The 20,367-nt window shown below is 45.4% G+C and overlaps 1 protein-coding gene across 1 annotated transcript; it reads right to left on the bottom strand.

Moving 5' to 3' along the window:
- Positions 1-9,871: 9,871 nt before the first annotated feature.
- Positions 9,872-20,108, bottom strand: LOC129849662 (intestinal mucin-like protein; the record flags this gene model as incomplete). The annotated part of the gene is made up of 13 exons (XM_055916474.1): positions 9,872-10,278; positions 10,575-10,698; positions 10,915-10,954; positions 11,875-12,003; positions 12,452-12,556; positions 12,946-13,068; positions 16,378-16,418; positions 17,315-17,419; positions 17,692-17,869; positions 18,142-18,173; positions 18,309-18,409; positions 18,575-18,644; positions 19,933-20,108. Coding segments are annotated over 13 exons (1,435 nt in total), but the record flags the coding sequence as incomplete, so codon positions are not given.
- Positions 20,109-20,367: the final 259 nt, after the last annotated feature.

Raw genomic sequence — 20,367 nt, 5'->3', positions numbered from 1 at the left:
ATAATGGCAAGAAATGCTCAAATAAGTCAAGAGAAATGACAGGCCGTCATTACTTTAAGACATGATTGTGTCACGTCGGTATGAAGGATCCGGGAGACAGAAGCAGGAATGCGTAATATGGGTTTTGCCGTGTAAGGGCGTGCCGTGTAAGGGCGTGGGGACAAAGACCAAACAATCACGTAACAAAAACACAGGGTTTACACCCAAACAAAAGAGCGAGGAGTACCTCGAATAAATACACACGTGCAACAATGATACCACACGGGACAAGACCCGTAATCATCTGGCAATCCACAAGGGCATGAAAGCCCAAAACACACAGCACAGGTACTCACACGAACAAACGGACATTGCAACAATAATTGACAGCACCATGGTGAACAAAAGGGCACATATATACAAATACAATCATTGGGAATTGGGGCCAGATGTGCGCAATGAAAGTTCCAGAGGGATGTGTGACAGTACAGCCCCCCCCCCCCCCCCCCCCAACCCTGAAGTTTTGCACCGGCAGCGCAATGACACCGGGCTCGAGGACGATCACAGGAATGCAGTGCGGGTCGTTCAAGACCCGATGCAGCAGCCAAAGTTGCGTCGTCGGACGAGCCTATTGCCGCTGCCGAAGTTGCGGTGGCGTCGGACGAACCAGTTGCCGCAGCTGCGTCGTCGGACGGGCCAGTTGCCTCTGCCGAAGTTGCGGTGGCATCGGACGAACCAGTAGCAGTGGCGTCGGACAGACCGGTTGTGGCGGCGTTGGACTGGCCAGTTGTGGCTGCTGAAGTTGCGCCGTCGGACGGACCCGTTGTGGCGACGTCGGACGGATCAGTAGCAGCGTCGTCGGATGAGCCATTCCTGTTGTGGTCCATTTTTCTGTCACACCGGTACGAAGGGTCGGGAGACAGGCGCAGGAATGCGTAATAGTTTTCAAAAGTCTTTACCCAAATTACAGCTTGCCGTGTACAGGTACGGGGACGAAGACCAAACAATCACGTATACAAAACACAGGGTTGAGACCCAAACAAAAGAGCGAGGAGTACCTCGAATAAATACACAATCGCACAATGATTATCACACGGGACGAGACCCGTAATCATCTGCACAATACATGTGACACGAAAGCCAAAACAACACAGCACAGGTACTCACATGATCAACAGACATTGTAATAATAATGGAAAGCCCAATGGAAACCAAAGGGCCCACTTATGCCAGTACTAATCAATGGGAATAGGGGACAGGTGTGCGTAATGAAAGTTCCAGAGGGATGCGTGACAGATCAATACGGGACATTTCAAGATCTTTGAAAGTTTCTTCAAGTGCAGTCGCCAAAACCGTCAAGCGCTATGATGAAACTGGCTCTCAGATCAGTAAATTTAGGCATGATATGCCAAGAACAAATGTTGACACTACACATTCAAGTATAACTGACTAAATGATGAAAGACAAGCATTGTCATTTAGATTTATGAAAAGTGAGTATGGAAGAGGTGAAAAAATTATTGTTGTCTATCAACAATGACAAGCCACCTGGGTCAACTTGGATGGAAAATTACTGAGGATAATAGCAGACGATATTGCCACACCTATTTGCCATATCTTCAATCTAAGCCTGTGCCCTCAGACCTGGTGTGAAGGAAAAGTCATTCCGCTACTGAAGAATAGTAAAGCCCCCTTTACTGGCTCAAATTGCCTACCAATCAGCCTGTTACCAAACCTTAGTAAACTTTTGAAAAAAATGGTGTTTGACCAGATACAATGCATTTTTACAGTAAACAAATTGCTAACAGACTTTCAACACACTTATAGGAAAGGACACTCAACAAGCATAGCACTTACACAAATGACTGATGACGATAAAAGAATTGTGGGGACTGTTTTGTTAGACTTCAGTGCGGGTTTTGACATTATCGATCATAGTCTGCTGCTGGAAAAACGCATGTGTTAAGGCTTTTACACTCCTTGACATATTGTGGATATAGAGTTACCTGTCTAACAGAATACAAAGGGTGTTCTTTAATGGAAGCATCTCCAACATAATCAAGGTAGAATCAGGAATTCCCCAGGGCAAGTGTCTGGGGCCCTTACCTTTTTCAATTGGCTCACATTAATAATATGCATGTCAATCTCTCCTGGCTCAAAATGGAGGAGAGATTGACTTCACCACTACTTGTATTTGTGAGAGGTATTGACATGTTGAATGCACCAAACTGTCTGTTTGAACTACTGGCACACAGCTCGGACACCCATGTACACCCCACAAGACATGCCACCAGAGGTTTCTTTACAGTACTACATGGAGCCATGACTACATGGAACTCTATTCCACATCAAGTAACTAATGCACACAATAAAAATAGATTTAAAAAACAGATAAAAATACACCTGATGGAACAGTGGTGACTGTGAAGCAACACAAACATAGGCACAGACACATGCATACACACACACAACAACATACGCAATATACATACACAAGCATTTCTCATTACACTTCAACAAGCATTTCTCAACGGCTGGCCATGCCTTCCACCTGGCTACTCCAACCTCGGCCAACAGCTCCACCCCCCCCCCCCCCCTCCCCGCAGCTACTCGCCCAAGCGTCCCCAGCTTCTCCTTTACCCAAATCCAGATAGCAGATGTTCTGAAAGAGCTGCAAAACCTGGACCCATACATATCAGCTGGGCTTGACAATCTAGACCCTCTATTTCTGAAACTATCCGCCGCCATTGTCGCAACCCCTATTTCCAGCCTGTTCAACCTCTCTTTCATATCGTCTGAGATCCCCAAGGATTGGACAGCTGGCACACCCCCTCTTCAAAGGGGGAGACACCCTGGACCCAAACTGTTAAAGACCTATATCCATCCTGCCCTGCCTTTCTAAGGTCTTCGAAAGCCAAGATCACTGACCATCTCGAATCCCACCGTACCTTCTCCGCTGTGCAATCCGGTTTCCGAGACGGTCATGGGTGCACCTCAGCCACACTCAAGGTACTAAATGATATCATAACCGCCATCGATAAAAGACAGTACTGTGCAGCCGTGTTCATCGACCTGGCCAAGGCTTTCGACTCTGTCAATCACCATATCCTTATCGGCAGACTCAGTAGCCTCGGTTTTTCTGATGACTGCCTTGCCTGGTTCACCAACTACTTTGCAGACAGAGTTCAGTGTGTAAAATCGGAGGGCATGTTGTCCGGTCCTCTGGCAGTCTCTATGGGGGTACCACAAGGTTCAATTCTCGGGCCGACTCTTTTCTCTGTATATATCAATGATGTTGCTCTTGCTGCGGGCGATTCCCTGATCCACCTCTACGCAGACGACACCATTCTGTATACTTCTGGCCCTTCCTTGGACACTGTGCTATCGAACCTCCAAACGAGCTTCAATGCCATACAACACTCCTTCCGTGGCCTCCAACTGCTTTTAAACGCTAGTGAAACCAAATGCATGCTTTTCAACCGTTCGCTGCCTGCACCCGCCCGCCCGACTAGCATCACCACCCTGGACGGTTCCGACCTAGAATATGTGGACATCTATAAATACCTAGGTGTCTGGCTAGACTGTAAACTCTCCTTCCAGTCTCCAATCCAAAATCAAATCAAGAATCGGCTTTCTATTTCGCAACAAAGCCTCCTTCACTCACGCCGCCAAACTTACCCTAGTAAAACTGACTATCCTACCAATCCTCGACTTCGGCGATGTCATCTACAAAATAGCTTCCAATACTCTACTCAGCAAACTAGATGCAGTTTATCATAGTGCCATCCGTTTTGTTACTAAAACACCTTATACCACCCACCACTGCGACCTGTATGCTCTAGTCGGCTGGCCCTCGCTACATATTCATCGCCAGACCCACTGGCTCCAGGTCATCTATAAGTCCATGCTAGGTAAAAGTCTGCCTTATCTCAGTTCACTGGTCACGATAACAACACCCACCCGTAGCACGCGCTCCAGCAGGTATATCTCACTGATCATCCCAAAAGCCAACACCTCATTTGGCCGCCTTTCCTTCCAGTTCTCTGCTGCCTGTGACTGGAACGAATTGCAAAAATCGCTGAAGTTGGAGACTTTTATTTCCCTCACCAACTTTAAACATCTGCTATCTGAGCAGCTAACCGATCGCTGCAGCTGTACATAGTCCATCTGTAAACAGCCCACCCAATTTACCTACCTCATCCCCTTACTGTTTTTATTTATTTACTTTTCTGCTCTTTTGCACACCAGTATCTCTACTTGCACATGATCATCTGATGATTTATCACTCCAGTGTTAATCTGCTAAATTGTAATTATTCGCTCCTATGGCCTATTTATTGCCTACCTCCTCATGCCTTTTGCACACAATGTATATAGACTCATTTTCCCCTCTACTGTGTTATTGACTTGTTTATTGCTTACTCCATGTGTAACTCTGTGTTGTTGTCTGTTCATACTGCTATGCTTTATCTTGGCCAGGTCGCAGTTGTAAATGAGAACTTGTTTTCAACTAGCCTACCTGGTTAAATAAAGGTGAAATAAAAAATGTAAAATGTAAAAAAACACGTCACATGGATTTTCTGTTGTAGATATATGGTAGTAGAGTAGGGGCCTGAAGGTACAAACTTAATGTGTTGTGAAATCTGTTGTGAATATATTGTAATGTTTCAAAAATATATATAACTGCCTTAATTTTGCTGGACCCCAGGAAGAGTAGCTGCTCCCTTGGCAGGAACTAATGGGGATCCATAATAAACCCCAGGAAGAGTAGCTGCTGCCTTGGCAGGAACTAATGGGGATCCATAATAAACCCCAGGAAGAGTAGCTGCTGCCTTGGCAGGAACTAATGGGGATCCATAATAAACTCCAGGAAGAGTAGCTGCTGCCTTGGTAGGAACTAATGGGGATCCATAATAAACCCCAGGAAGAGTAGCTGCTGCCTTGGCAGGAACTTATGGAGATCCTTAATAAACCCCAGGAACAGTAGCTGCTGCCTTGGCACTACTAATTTAGTTATCAGTTAATCTGACTATTCTCTCATCACTGTAATTTATTCACCTCAGCATTATGAGTGGTTTCTGGATAGTTGTCTAATGTTGGTTGGTCATATTGTTCTGTTTTAAAGTTACTCCTGAATCACTATGATAAGTATAATATTTTTTATTGAGTGTATTTTTTAACAGAGCTGAAATGTATTTTGAAGTGCAAAGTGTAGGAATACAGAAGTGTGTTAAAAGCACTGTTTGTATGTATGGGGGTCCCTAACATTGGCAAAAGACAAAGCGATGTGAACGGATCAGTGGTTCACCAGTCCGGGACTTTATTGGCTTGTCAACAGTAACTAGGGGGGGTGTGTTTCTTTGCAACCATCAGGTGACGGCCCCGGAAACAAACTGGGAACTAGACAAAAACATCCAGGGGACCATGACAGAAAGTGCTAAAATTTTCCTTGGACCGTGACATCTACTTCCGGCGCCGACCAAGATGGCCGCTTCGCTTCGCGTTCCTTGGAAAATATGCAGTATTTTGTTTTTTTATGTGTTATTCCTTACATTGGTACCCCAGGTAATCTTAGGTTTCATTACATACAGTCGGGAGGAACTACTGAATATAAGAGCAACGTCAACTCACCATCGTTCCAACCAGGAATATGACTTTCCCGAAACGGATCCAGTGTTTTGCCTTCCACCCAATACAACGGATCTGATCCCAGCCGGCGACCCTATGCGACGCCGTAAAAGGGGCAAACGTAGAGGTCTCCTGGTCAGGCTTCGGAGACGGGCACATCGCGCTCCACTCCCTAGCATACTACTCGCCAATGTCCAGTCTCTTGACAATAAGGTTGATGAAATCCGAGCACGGGTAACATTCCAGAGGGACATCAGAGATTGTAACGTTCTCTGCTTCACGGAAACATGGCTAACTCAAGAGACGCTAACGGAGTCGGTGCAGCCAGCTGGTTTCTTCACGCATCGCGCCGACAGAAACATACATCTTTCTGGTAAGAAGAGGGGCGGGGGGGTATGCCTTATGATTAACGAGACGTGGTGTGATCATAACAACATACAGGAACTCAAGTCATTCTGTTCACCTGATCTAGAACTCCTCACAATCAAATGTCGACCGCATTATCTACCAAGGGAATTCTCTTCGATTATAATCACAGCCGTATATATCCCCCCCAAGCAGACACAACGATGGCCCTGAACGAACTTTATCTGACTCTTTGTAAACTGGAAACCACACACCCTGAGGCTGCATTCATCGTAGCTGGGGATTTTAACAAGGCCAATCTGAAAACAAAACTCCCTAAATTCTATCAGCATATCGATTGTGCTACCAGGGCTGGTAAAACCTTGGATCATTGTTACACTAATTTCCGCGACGCATATAAGGCCCTCCCCCGCCCTCCTTTCGGAAAAGCTGACCACGACTCCATTTTGTTACTTCCAGCCTACAAACAGAAACTAAAACAACAAGCTCCCTCGCTCAGGTCTGTTCAACGCTGGTCCGACCAATCTGATTCCACGCTTCAAAACTGCTTCGATCACGCGGATTGGAATATGTTCCGCATTGCGTCCAACAACAACATTGACGAATATGCTGATTCGGTGAGCGAGTTCATTAGAAAGTGCATTGACGATGTCGTACCCACAGCAACGATTAAAACATTCCCAAACCAGAAACCGTGGATTGACGGCAGCATTCGCGTGAAACTGAAAGCGCGAACCACTGCTTTTAACCAGAGCAAGGTGACCGGAAACATGACCGAATACAAACAGTGTAGCTATTCTCTCCGCAAGGCAATCAAACTAGCTAAGTCCCAGTACAGAGACAAAATTGAGTCGCAATTCAACAGCTCAGACACAAGAGGTATGTGGCAGGGTCTACAGTCAATCACGGATTACAAAAAGAAAACCAGCCCCGTCGCGGACCAGGATGTCTTGCTCCCAGACAGGCTTAATAACTTTTTTGCTCGCTTTGAGGACAATACAGTGCCACTGACACGGCCCGGGCGCTACCAAAACCTGCGGGCTCTCCTTCACTGCAGCCGAGGTGAGTAAAACATTTAAACGTGTTAACCCTCGCAAGGCTGCAGGCCCAGACGGCATTCCCAGCCGCGTCCTCAGAGCATGAGCAGACCAGCTGGCTGGTGTGTTTACGGACATATTCAATCAATCCTTATCCCAGTCTACTGTTCCCACATGCTTCAAGAGGGCAACCATTGTTCCTGTTCCCAAGAAAGCTAAGGTAACTGAGCTAAACGACTACCGCCCCGTAGCACTCACTTCCGTCATCATGAAGTGCTTTGAGAGACTAGTCAAGGACCATATCACTTCCACCCTACCGGACACCCTAGACCCACTCCAATTTGCTTACCGACCCAATAGGTCCACAGACGACGCAATCGCAACCATACTGCACACTGCCCTAACCCATCTGGACAAGAGGAATACCTATGTGAGAATGCTGTTCATCGACTACAGCTCAGCATTTAACACCATAGTACCCTCCAAACTCGTCATCAAGCTCGAGACCCTGGGTCTCGACCCCGCCCTGTGCAACTGGGTCCTGGACTTCCTGACGGACCGCCCCCAGGTGGTGAGGGTAGGTAACAACATCTCCACCCCGCTGATCCTCAACACTGGGGCCCCACAAGGGTGCGTTCTGAGCCCTCTCCTGTACTCCCTGTTCACCCACGACTGCGTGGCCATGCACGCCTCCAACTCAATCATCAAGTTTGCGGATGACACTACAGTGGTAAGCTTGATTACCAACAACGACGAGACGGCCTACAGGGAGGAGGTGAGGGCCCTCGGAGTGTGGTGTCAGGAAAATAACCTCACACTCAACGTCAACAAAACAAAGGAGATGATTGTGGACTTCAGGAAACAGCAGAGGGAGCACCCCCCTATCCACATCGACGGGTCAGTAGTGGAGGTGGAAAGTTTTAAGTTCCTCGGTGTACACATCACGGACAAACTGAAAGGGTCCACCCACACAGACAGCGTTGTGAAGAAGGCGCAGCAGCGCCTCTTCAACCTCAGGAGGCTGAAGAAATTCGGCTTGACACCAAAAGCACTCACAAACTTCTACAGATGCACAATCGAGAGCATCCTGTCGGGCTGTATCACCGCCTGGTACGGCAACTGCTCCGCCCACAACCGTAAGGCTCTCCAGAGGGTAATGAGGTCTGCACAACGCATCACCGGGGGCAAACTACCTGCCCTCCAGGACACCTACACAACCCGATGTCACAGGAAGGCCATAAAGATCATCAAGGACAACAACTACCCAAGCCACTGCCTGTTCACCCCGCTATCATCCAGAAGGCGAGGTCAGTACAGGTGCATCAAAGCAGGGACCGAGAGACTGAAAAACAGCCATCAGGGCCGTTTTTCTGTTAAACTGGGCCATCAAGGCCATCAGACTGTTAAACAGCCACCACTAACATTTAGCGGCCGCTGCCAACATACTGACTCAACTCCAGCCACTTTAATAATGAGAATTGATGGAAATTATGTGTATAAGGTAGTAGTTGTGGAATTGTTAGGTTAGATTACTTGTTGGTTATTACTGCATTGTCGGAACTAGAAGCACAAGCATTTCGCTACACTCGCATTAACATCTGCTAACCATGTGTATGTGACAAATAAAATTTGATTTGATTTTGATTTGATTTGACACTGTCCATAAAACAGGAAACAACAAATATATATTTTTGTATTATAATGTCAGGGATGACTCTCTAACTGCCATTCACCTAAGAGCTAAAGCCTTGTTTACACTGCAGGATTTAATGCTCAGATCAGTTTTGTTTTTCACATTTGTTTTGGAATACTGACTGTCTAAGCAGTTACAAGTGACCAAATCACCTTCATGTGTGTATTCAGACAGCAGTCATTTGCTGACATGGCTATGCTAGTTGTCTTAGTAATGTGTGAGCAGTGGTGTAGGCTGATTGGTGGTGGCGCTCATGCTTCCTAACACTCAGACGTTAAGTAGCAAGCTAAGGTGACAATATTGCCTGCCATGGACGTTTCCTAGTTGCTTTGAATGTTCAGAATCAGAGTGTAAGAACACTTTTAATGTCTCAAAGGACAAGATTTTCCAACCTTCAAAACAAGTCGTTTTTTTGCTAGCCACAATAGTCAACTATCTAGCTAGGTAGCCACAGAAGTCAACTAGCTAGCTAGGTATCCACAGCAGTCAACTAGCTAGCTAGGTAACTGTTGAGCTAGCGACAGCATGTCAACTAGCTAGCTAGGTAGCTGTGTAGCTAGCCACAGCAGTCAACTAAATAGCTAGGTAACTGTTTAGCTAGAGACAGCATGTCAACTAGCTAGCTAGGTAGCTGTTTAGCTAGCCACAGCAGTCAACTAGCTAGCTAGGTAGCTGTTTAGCTAGCGACAGCATGTCAACTAGCTAGCTAGGTAGCTGTTTAGCTAGCCACAGCAGTCCACTAGCTAGCTAGGTAGCTGTTTAGCTTTCTAGCACATTCAGTAATTTGTTTGTAAATGATTCACAAGCTAGTTAGCTACCAAACGTTCTCGTCAAACTGTGAACAAAGTAGCTGGCAAGCAATATGCCAAATAACAGTCTAAAAACCGCCTGAGGTCAAATTGAGCGAGATTTGACCGCTCAGACACAAGTCGTATGACCTACGAAGGTGGTTTGAAATGTGGCTGGAAATATCTGCTTCCATGTTCTTTTTGGCTGTTCAAACTGTTGGAAAATAAACAGATTCTAATCGGGTATGCAACATTTCTTGGGGGGGAATCACTTCAAACTGCCAGTGTGAAGAAGGCTAAAGAGGTTTCACAGCTTAATAAAACAAATCTTTCCTTAACAAGGTGCATGGACTTCTACAAGAAAACAAACAACGGACATAAGTATTTGAAGGGTTGCATTTTAATAAGATAAGTAAGCATAAGTTTCTACATTTTAAATATCATTTAACCTACATTTGACATATAAATCAAAGCGATTAGATAAATAACAGCCATGTGAAGCAGGGTCTTCTTTAGTAAGCAGCGAGTGGAGTGGATTGGTGCTGGACTTGTCCCATCTGGATTAGTACGGATCCCATTTACACCAGCGTGTTGCTGCGTGTCTTACGGACAGGCACCCTAATGGCTCTGTGGCAGTCGCTGTGTCTGCAGTTACACTCCTCCACGTGTAGGTAGGTGTAGGGCACCACATCTCCATTCAGACACTGTAGGTCCACCGTGCGGTTACTGGACCGGGACTCCTGGCAACAGGCGCACGAGTGGTCCAGAGACGCGGCCATCGCAGAGTACCTGGAGGACGGGAGTGAAAGAGAGGTGTTCACAGAGATTAAGAGATCATCTACTTCCCAAGAGACAAAGACACCTCAACAAATGACATGTTTCACAAAACACAAATACATATGGGGGGTATGTTCCCCCCAGATTAAACCGAGTCCTGGACTAAGAAGCATGTTCAATAGAGATTCATTTCAAATGATTTTCAGTCCATCACTCTGCTTAAAGTGGATAGTGGAAACCTCCCCATGGTGTTGTGGCTGTTATGAGGCTCCACTTGGTGGTGATATTTGCATTGTTTCCACACTCACTTGGTGAAGGTGTTGCAGGATCCCTCACAGTACGGCATCTCCACCTCCTCAATAGACTGGCAGTTCTTGTGGTTGATGAAACTCTTCATGGATCCTATCTTACAGGCCTTGTCCTTCTCCACACCTGGTATTGGAGGGAGACACACCATTATACATGAACCGTCTGTGAAGACCATGAAAAAGAGCTGCACCTGTTTGAGTCCACTCACTACAAGGTGGCTCTCCTTCTCAATCATGATCAATTAGGAATATCAGTTGTTTCATGATGCATGAATCTGATCATATTCCAATCCTGATATGAAATTGTTGACAGCTTTGAATATTTCACTTTCATACTTACAAATTCTACAGCAGCCGTTTGCAGCGGTCTGAATGGAACCCTGTGGATAAAAAAGTTTCAACGTTTTCTTTACATAATACATTTAGTATTAGGATAAGTGAAGTAATATTTCTGTCAAATGAAAACTGGTATAGTGTGTCTACTGTACTGTGGATCTGATGAAAATGATTGTGGATCGAAAAATTATCAATAAGGTAGGTAATCGAGAGCATATGCAGTGAGCAGGACTTTCTGTCCTTGTGATGTTGAGTACTGTACTCACAGGCTGGCCTTTCTCTTCTTGTTATGTTGAGTACTGTACTCACAGGTCGGCCTTTCTGTTATTGTTATGTTGTGTCCTGTACTCACAGGCTGGCCTTTCTCTTCTTGTTATGTTGAGTACTGTACTCACAGGCTGGCCTTTCTGTTCTTGTTATGTTGTGTCCTGTTCTCACAGGCTGGCCTTTCTGTTCTTGTTCTGTTGTGTTCTGTACTCACAGGCTGGCCTTTCTGTTCTTGTTATGTTGAGTACTGTACTCACAGGCTGGCCTATCTGTTCTTGTTATGTTGAGTACTGTACTGTACTCACAGGCTGGCCTTTCTGTTCTTGTTATGTTGTGTACTGTACTCACAGGCTGGCCTTTCTGTTCTTGTTATGTTGAGTACTGTACTCACAGGCTGGCCTATCTGTTCTTGTTATGTTGTGTACTGTACTCACAGGCTGGCCTTTCTGTTCTTGTTATGTTGTGTACTGTACTCACAGGCTGGCCTTTCTGTTCTTGTTATGTTGAGTACTGTACTCACAGGCTGGCCTTTCTGTTCTTGTTATGTTGAGTACTGTACTCACAGGCTGGCCTATCTGTTCTTGTTATGTTGAGTACTGTACTGTACTCACAGGCTGGCCTTTCTGTTCTTGTTATGTTGTGTACTGTACTCACAGGCTGGCCTTTCTGTTCTTGTTATGTTGAGTACTGTACTCACAGGCTGGCAGTTGGCCTGCTGGAAGGGTGGGCAATGGATGTTGGAGCTCTGGGTCAGATAGCTATCACCGTTTTTCACACAGCTGTACTGCTGGCACTTGTCACCAGGAGCTGACCATGTATCTCCATGCTGGACACACACACACACACACACACACACACACACACACACACACACACACACACACACACACACACACACACACACACACACACACACACACACACACACACACACACACACACACACACACACACACACACAAATGTTTGTAATTTAGCAGACGCTCTTATCCAAAACGTTTTTACATTAGTGCATTTGTCATAAGATAGCTAAGTGAGACAACAACATATCACAATCGTAGGGGGTGGGGCGGACTGGGATTTATTTAAGACACTCTTTAAAGAGGTAGGGTGTCAGAGGTTTTAGGAAGATGGGCAGGCACTCCTCTGTCCTCACATTATGGGGAAGCTTGTCCCCCCCCCACACACACACAACAATATAGATATTTATCAGAGAACTACTTGCTACTTCTTAGTTAATCTGTGACAGTTAAACTGACAGAACCGCTACCTACCTTCAACAACTGCTTGGTCCCATTGATCTGGAGGACACAGTGGGTCTGAACACATTTACCGCAGCAGTCATCTGAGGAATAGTCTGGCTCCTGGTACTCATATCCCTGCAGGACAAGAGGAACACATGAGTGACTTGCGGCAACACCTAATAATAATGATAATGATAATAGTTATACATGTTATTAAAGTGTGAATACAACCGATGGCCTTCTCAGTAGACTCTATAGAATAGAATAACTCAAGAACAGATGCCTCACCGCCCGGATGCCTCACTTCCAATTGAGATTTTTTTTTAAAATCAAGGACTAGGATTAATCTGTCAGCAGTTCTGAATCAGACAAGGTTTACTTAATTACTTAATCTGGGTCTAGGAAACCAGCCGATTAAAGTATAAAAACTTGTTGACTGAATAAGTTTAAGGTACTCAATGGTATTTCAACTTTTGGTAAATATTTGAAATGTGAGCAGACACGGCAGCTATACCAGTTCTTACTTTTTCACAATCTTTGTCACATTGCATGAATCCACAGTCAATTTGGTAATGACCAGACTTGGGGTCCACTTTGTTGGTGCAGGTGCACTCCTGGCACTCCGATCCTGGAACTTTAGAATTGGGCTAGAAGAACAAGTAACTCATTACATTACACATTACTTCAGGGGAACAAGAATACCACCTGTCTCTAACACAGGGGAACCAGGATTTCCACTGTCTCTAACACAGGGGAAGAAGGATACCACCTGTCTCTAACACAGGGGAACAAGGATACCACCTGTCTCTAACACAGGGGAACAAGGATACCACCTGTCTCTAACACAGGGGAAGAAGGATACCACCTGTCTCTAACACAGGGGAACAAGGATTTCCACTGTCTCTAACACAGGGGAACAAGGATACCACCTGTCTCTAACACAGGGGAACAAGGATACCACCTGTCTCTAACACAGGGGAACAATGATACCACCTGTCTCTAACACAGGGGAACAAGGATACCACCTGTCTCTAACACAGTGGAACCAGGAAACCCACTCTCTCTAACACAGTGGAACAAGGAAACCCACTCTCTCTGACATATTGGAACCAGGAAACCCACTCTCTCTGTCACAGGGGAACCAGGAAACCCACTCTCTCTGACATATTGGAACAAGGAAACCCACTCTCTCTGACATATTGGAACAAGGAAACCCACTCTCTCTGTCACAGGGGAACCAGGAAACCCACTCTCTCTGACATATTGGAACAAGGAAACCCACTCTCTCTGACATATTGGAACAAGGAAACCCACTCTCTCTGACACAGGGGAACCAGGAAACCCACTCTCTCTGACATATTGGAACAAGGAAACCCACTCTCTCTGACATATTGGAACCAGGAAACCCACTCTCTCTAACACAGTGGAACAAGGAAACCCACTCTCTCTGACATATTGGAACCAGGAAACCCACTCTCTCTGTCACAGGGGAACCAGGAAACCCACTCTCTCTGACATATTGGAACAAGGAAACCCACTCTCTCTGACATATTGGAACAAGGAAACCCACTCTCTCTGTCACAGGGGAACCAGGAAACCCACTCTCTCTGACATATTGGAACAAGGAAACCCACTCTCTCTGACATATTGGAACAAGGAAACCCACTCTCTCTGACACAGGGGAACCAGGAAACCCACTCTCTCTGACATATTGGAACCAGGAAACCCACTCTCTCTGTCACAGGGGAACAAGGAAACCCACTCTCTCTGACATATTGGAACAAGGAAACCCACTCTCTCTGACATATTGGAACCAGGAAACCCACTCTCTCTGTCACAGGGGAACCAGGAAACCCACTCTCTCTGACATATTGGAACAAGGAAACCCACTCTCTCTGTCACAGGGGAACCAGGAAACCCACTCTCTCTGACACAGTGGAACAAGGAAACCCACTCTCTCTGACATATTGGAACAAGGAAACCCACTCTCTCTGTCACAGGGGAACCAGGAAACCCACTCTCTCTGACATATTGGAACAAGGAAACCCACTCTCTCTGACATATTGGAACAAGGAAACCCACTCTCTCTGTCACAGTGGAACCAGGAAACCCACTCTCTCTGTCACAGGGGAACCAGGAAACCCACTCTCTCTGACATATTGGAACAAGGAAACCCACTCTCTCTGACATATTGGAACCAGGAAACCCACTCTCTCTGACATATTGGAACCAGGAAACCCACTCTCTCTGACATATTGGAACCAGGAAACCCACTCTCTCTGACACAGGGGAACAAGGAAACCCACTCTCTCTGACATATTGGAACCAGGAAACCCACTCTCTCTGTCACAGGGGAACAAGGAAACCCACTCTCTCTGTCACAGGGGAACAAGGAAACCCACTCTCTCTATCACAGTGGAACAAGGAAACCCACTCTCTCTGACACAGGGGAACAAGGAAACCCACTCTCTCTGACACAGTGGAACCAGGAAACCCACTCTCTCTGACATATTGGAACAAGGAAACCCACTCTCTCTGACATATTGGAACAAGGAAACCCACTCTCTCTGACACAGGGGAACAAGGAAACCCACTCTCTCTGACACAGGGGAACCAGGAAACCCACTCTCTCTGACACAGGGGAACAAGGAAACCCACTCTCTCTGACATATTGGAACCAGGAAACCCACTCTCTCTGACACAGGGGAACAAGGAAACCCACTCTCTCTGACATATTGGAACCAGGAAACCCACTCTCTCTGTCACAGGGGAACAAGGAAACCCACTCTCTCTGACATATTGGAACCAGGAAACCCACTCTCTCTGTCACAGTGGAACAAGGAAACCCACTCTCTCTGACATATTGGAACAAGGAAACCCACTCTCTCTGTCACAGGGGAACCAGGAAACCCACTCTCTCTGACATATTGGAACCAGGAAACCCACTCTCTCTGTCACAGGGGAACCAGGAAACCCACTCTCTCTGTCACAGTGGAACCAGGAAACCCACTCTCTCTGACATATTGGAACAAGGAAACCCACTCTCTCTGACATATTGGAACAAGGAAACCCACTCTCTCTGACATATTGGAACAAGGAAACCCACTCTCTCTGACATATTGGAACCAGGAAACCCACTCTCTCTGACATATTGGAACAAGGAAACCCACTCTCTCTGACATATTGGAACAAGGAAACCCACTCTCTCTGACATATTGGAACCAGGAAACCCACTCTCTCTGACATATTGGAACCAGGAAACCCACTCTCTCTGACATATTGGAACCAGGAAACCCACTCTCTCTGACATATTGGAACCAGGAAACCCACTCTCTCTGTCACAGGGGAACAAGGAAACCCACTCTCTCTGACACAGTGGAACAAGGAAACCCACTCTCTCTGACATATTGGAACAAGGAAACCCACTCTCTCTGACATATTGGAACAAGGAAACCCACTCTCTCTGTCACAGGGGAACAAGGAAACCCACTCTCTCTGACACAGGGGAACAAGGAAACCCACTCTCTCTGTCACAGGGGAACAAGGAAACCCACTCTCTCTGACATATTGGAACAAGGAAACCCACTCTCTCTGTCACAGGGGAACCAGGAAACCCACTCTCTCTGACATATTGGAACAAGGAAACCCACTCTCTCTGTCACAGGGGAACAAGGAAACCCACTCTCTCTGACATATTGGAACAAGGAAACCCACTCTCTCTGTCACAGGGGAACAAGGAAACCCACTCTCTCTGTCACAGGGGAACAAGGAAACCCACTCTCTCTGACATATTGGAACAAGGAAACCCACTCTCTTCGAAACTATTTGACATCAACCCATAAAGCGCATGAGATTTACTGTACATGTACTGCAATATATTAAAACAAGTATATATAAACAGTGTTTATTTATGTAATAAACATTTCAGATGAGAGAGCAGAACAGTTTGTCATTACCAGGTATTCAACGCCTTTGTGAAGACAAACTCTTTTAGGCTCTGGAAGAGACAAGAGAGACAAACAACCAATTGAGAGAGAGACACAGACAACCAATCCATGATTATCTCAGCAATAAAAACACAGCAATACAAGATAGAGACTTTACCACATGTAGATAGTATAGATCTAGGTAAAGAGACTTTACCACATGTAGATAGTATAGATCTAGGTAAAGAGACTTTACCACATGTAGATAGTCTAGATAGTATAGATCTAGGTAAAGAGACTTTACCACATGTAGATAGTATAGATCTAGGTAAAGAGACTTTACCACATGTAGATAGTCTAGATAGTATAGATCTAGGTAAAGAGAGTTTACCACATTAGATAGTCTAGATAGTATAGATCTAGACAAAGATACTTTACCACATGTAGATAGTATAGATAGTATAGATCTAGGTAAAGAGACTTTACCACATGTAGATAGTATAGATCTAGGTAAAGAGACTTTACCACATGTAGATAGTATAGATCTAGGTAAAGAGACTTTACCACATGTAGATAGTCTAGATAGTATAGATCTAGGTAAAGACACTTTACCACATGTAGATAGTCTAGATAGTATAGATCTGGGTAAAGAGACCATACCACATGTAGATAGTCTAGATAGTATAGATCTAGGTAAAGAGACTTTACCACATGTAGATAGTCTAGATAGTATAGATCTAGGTAAAGACACTTTACCACATGTAGATAGTCTAGATAGTATACATTTTACATTACATTTAAGTCATTTAGCAGACGCTCTTATCCAGAGCGACTTACAAGTACATACATTCATACTTTTTTGTACTGGCCCCCCGTGGGAATCGAACCCACAACCCTGGCGTTGCAAGCGCCATGCTCTACCAACTGAGCCACACGGGACCGTGTGATCTAGGTAAAGAGACTTTACCACATGTGTGCTCTGGACAGCATTTTCCCTCCGGGACTGAAACCACTGGCACGAACCCAATAGGACAGTTCATGTTGGTTGGTGGGCAAGTGCTGCTGTCACAACCTAGAGGGGGAAACAATAGCAGAGTATGGACATTATAATATGAGCTGATTCATGTCTTCACTATGTGTGTGTTTTCAACACGACTGAGCTGAGCCCAGCTGTACGGCACTGGCCTGGTTACACGTCCACCACAGTTCCTGGAACCGTGCTGGAAAATGACAATGTGAAAAGAACATATCCAAGCCTGCACAGTACGGTTCAGGTCGGCACAATACTGTTGAAATAGATCTGATTATAATATGTAAGGTGAAAAAGTGTTGGGAGATCCTTACGGCAGACGAGGCTGGAGCAGCATGGATCGGATGGATCGGTTTGGTTGACATATACAAAGCCTGGCCCGGTGCATATCTCTACTGGTGGTTTGGAGCAGACCTTGGGTTTACAGGTCACAGCCTTGGTGGACTCCAAACAAACGCAATCCTGGCACTTGTACTCAAACCTCTCGTTGAACTGGGATGAGATACAACAAGAAGGGAGTGTGATTCTATCAATGGGTTTGGTCAAATGTAGTGCACTAAATAGGTCATAGGGGGCTAAATCTAGGGCATAAGGGGGGCATTTGGGTTTCAGACAATGTGGAATAATGCTGTGTGGACGCTGTAAGTAGGTCCTCATAGAAACCTCTGGCATCATCCATGACAGAGCCAGTGGACTAGATAACAGGCTATTATTAATTAGTCAAATAAAATAATGATGAATCGAAACCAAAAGGTCTAACTTGCCTCTCGCGGAACACCTTCAGGGTCAATGCATCCTTCAAAAACACAAACACCACCATTTAGTAGAACATTCATAGACCTGAAACATCCTTGAAAAGGCTAAAGTCCTAACCATCTTCTCTGTATCGTCAACATGAAATGGGCCAATGGCAGTAACTGGGAACACTCACCACACTTATCAACACAGATCCCTGATTCCTTGTTGAAGAGTTTCATCCCATCAGGACAGAAGCAGCCTTCTGTGGTGAAGTTCATCCTAGACTCGTCTGGACTGTAGAACACAACATTACAGTGACAACTCCTCTTTCCAATGTACAGCAACTCTATCTTTAACTGTCGGTAGGTCTTTTCCCTTTGTCTTATTTGACAGTCATAACGTTGTCTACCTCAGTTAACATAAAACATGCCGCTAGCCAATCTCTAAGTAGAAACCTACTTGTCATCACAGGTTGGCTGTTCTGCAGGACCGCAGGGCTTGTAGACTTTGTCAGCTGGGCAGTCGCTGGCTGTTGAAGAAAGATACAACTCAGTCTATAGTGACACCCGAACCCTCTGTCTCAGTCTCCAGTATACATACTGCAATAGTCTATGTGCCGGGGGGCTAGGGTCAGAATGTCCTATCTGGTATCATTCTCCTGTCTTCTCTGGTGTCCTGGGTGATCTTAAGTATGCTACCTATAATTCATCTCTCTCTCTCCCTTCACAGAGGACCTGAGCACAAGGACCATGCCTCAGGACTACCTGGCCTGACGACTCCTGGCTGTGCCTGTCTCCAGTCAACCTGGTCGTAATGCTGATCCAATTTCTGCTGTTGTAACTGCGGCTATGGAACCCTGTCCTGTTCAACGGATGTGCTTGTCCAGGACCTGCTGTTTCGACCCTCTCTCTCTCTCTCTCTCTCTCTCTCTGTCTTTCTTTCTCTACCGAACCTGCTGTTGAACAATCTGGCCTTAATGGCCATGTACTCTTATAATCCCCACCCAGCACAACCAGAAGAGGACTGGCCACCCCTCAGATTCTGGTTCCTCTCTAGGTTTCTTCCTAGGTTCCTGCCTTTCTAAAGCGTTTTTCCAAGCCACCGTGCTTCTACATCTGAATCGCTTGCTGTTTGGGGTTTTAGGCTGGGTTTCTGTATGAGCACTTTGTGACAACTGGTAATGTAAAAAGTGTTATCACCATGGAAAAATGTTCTGACTAATTATTTACAATCAGTTGATTGTAGGACTGGAGCCCGATACTATTTTACACATTACAAAGGGGAACCAGACAAGGATGTCCACTATCTCCATCACTTCAAATACAAAAATGCACTAATCTAATATTTACAAATAGAAACCCCCCTCCTCTATTGTGTGGTCTGATCTACAACACATACTAAGTTGTGTTAGTATAGTATTGTTCCTGGTCTGATCTACAACACATACTAAGTTGTGCTAGTATAGTATTGTTCCTGGTCTGATCTACAACACATACTAAGTTGTGTTAGTATAGTATTGTTCCTGGTCTGATCTACAACACATACTAAGTTGTGTTAGTATAGTATTGTTCCTGGTCTGATCTACAACACATACTAAGTTGTGTTAGTATAGTATTGTTCCTGGTCTGATCTACAACACATACTAAGTTGTGTTAGTATAGTATTGTTCCTGGTCTCATCTACACAGTTCCTGGTTTCTGGTCATCTACATAGTACTTCCTATCTCTTCAATGGTGAACTTATTTATCTATCCTTATTAGGTGAGTCCTATTTAACATGGTGAGTCTGGATTTTTATAACGAGTACAGTAAGCCTACCACAGAGCTCGGTGTGGTTTCTCCAGTAGATGCATACTCCAAACTGGGCACAGGCAGCAGCGTATGTCTGCAGACTGGTGCACTCCACCGCTGGGTTGGACACGTGGCAGCTGTCATAGACACAGCCCTTGTAGAAGTTGTCAGGCGAGACAAACGGATGACAGGCTGCAAAGATGCTGTGGATTGAAAACCAGAGATGACGGTATATGAGAAACAGACCTTCCAAATACACTGTAAGAATCATATATGTTTCTGTCAGACACAAAACACACTTCTGTGTATAGTTTAGAGGTAAAGAGCTATATCATTGCATGTGAGAATTTAGCCTGTGATAAGTTAGATTGTTGATCGTTACAACAGGACTTCTAACTTTACTTAAACTCCTGACAGACTGTTCATTGGAGTAGCTGGCCCCTTTTGACAGACTGTTCAACG

The sequence above is a fragment of the Salvelinus fontinalis genome, unplaced genomic scaffold (assembly GCF_029448725.1).
Source record: "Salvelinus fontinalis isolate EN_2023a unplaced genomic scaffold, ASM2944872v1 scaffold_1606, whole genome shotgun sequence".
Lineage (NCBI taxonomy): Eukaryota > Metazoa > Chordata > Actinopteri > Salmoniformes > Salmonidae > Salvelinus > Salvelinus fontinalis.
Note: the sequence above shows the minus strand (reverse complement) of the source record. Positions and strands in the feature narration are given on the sequence as shown.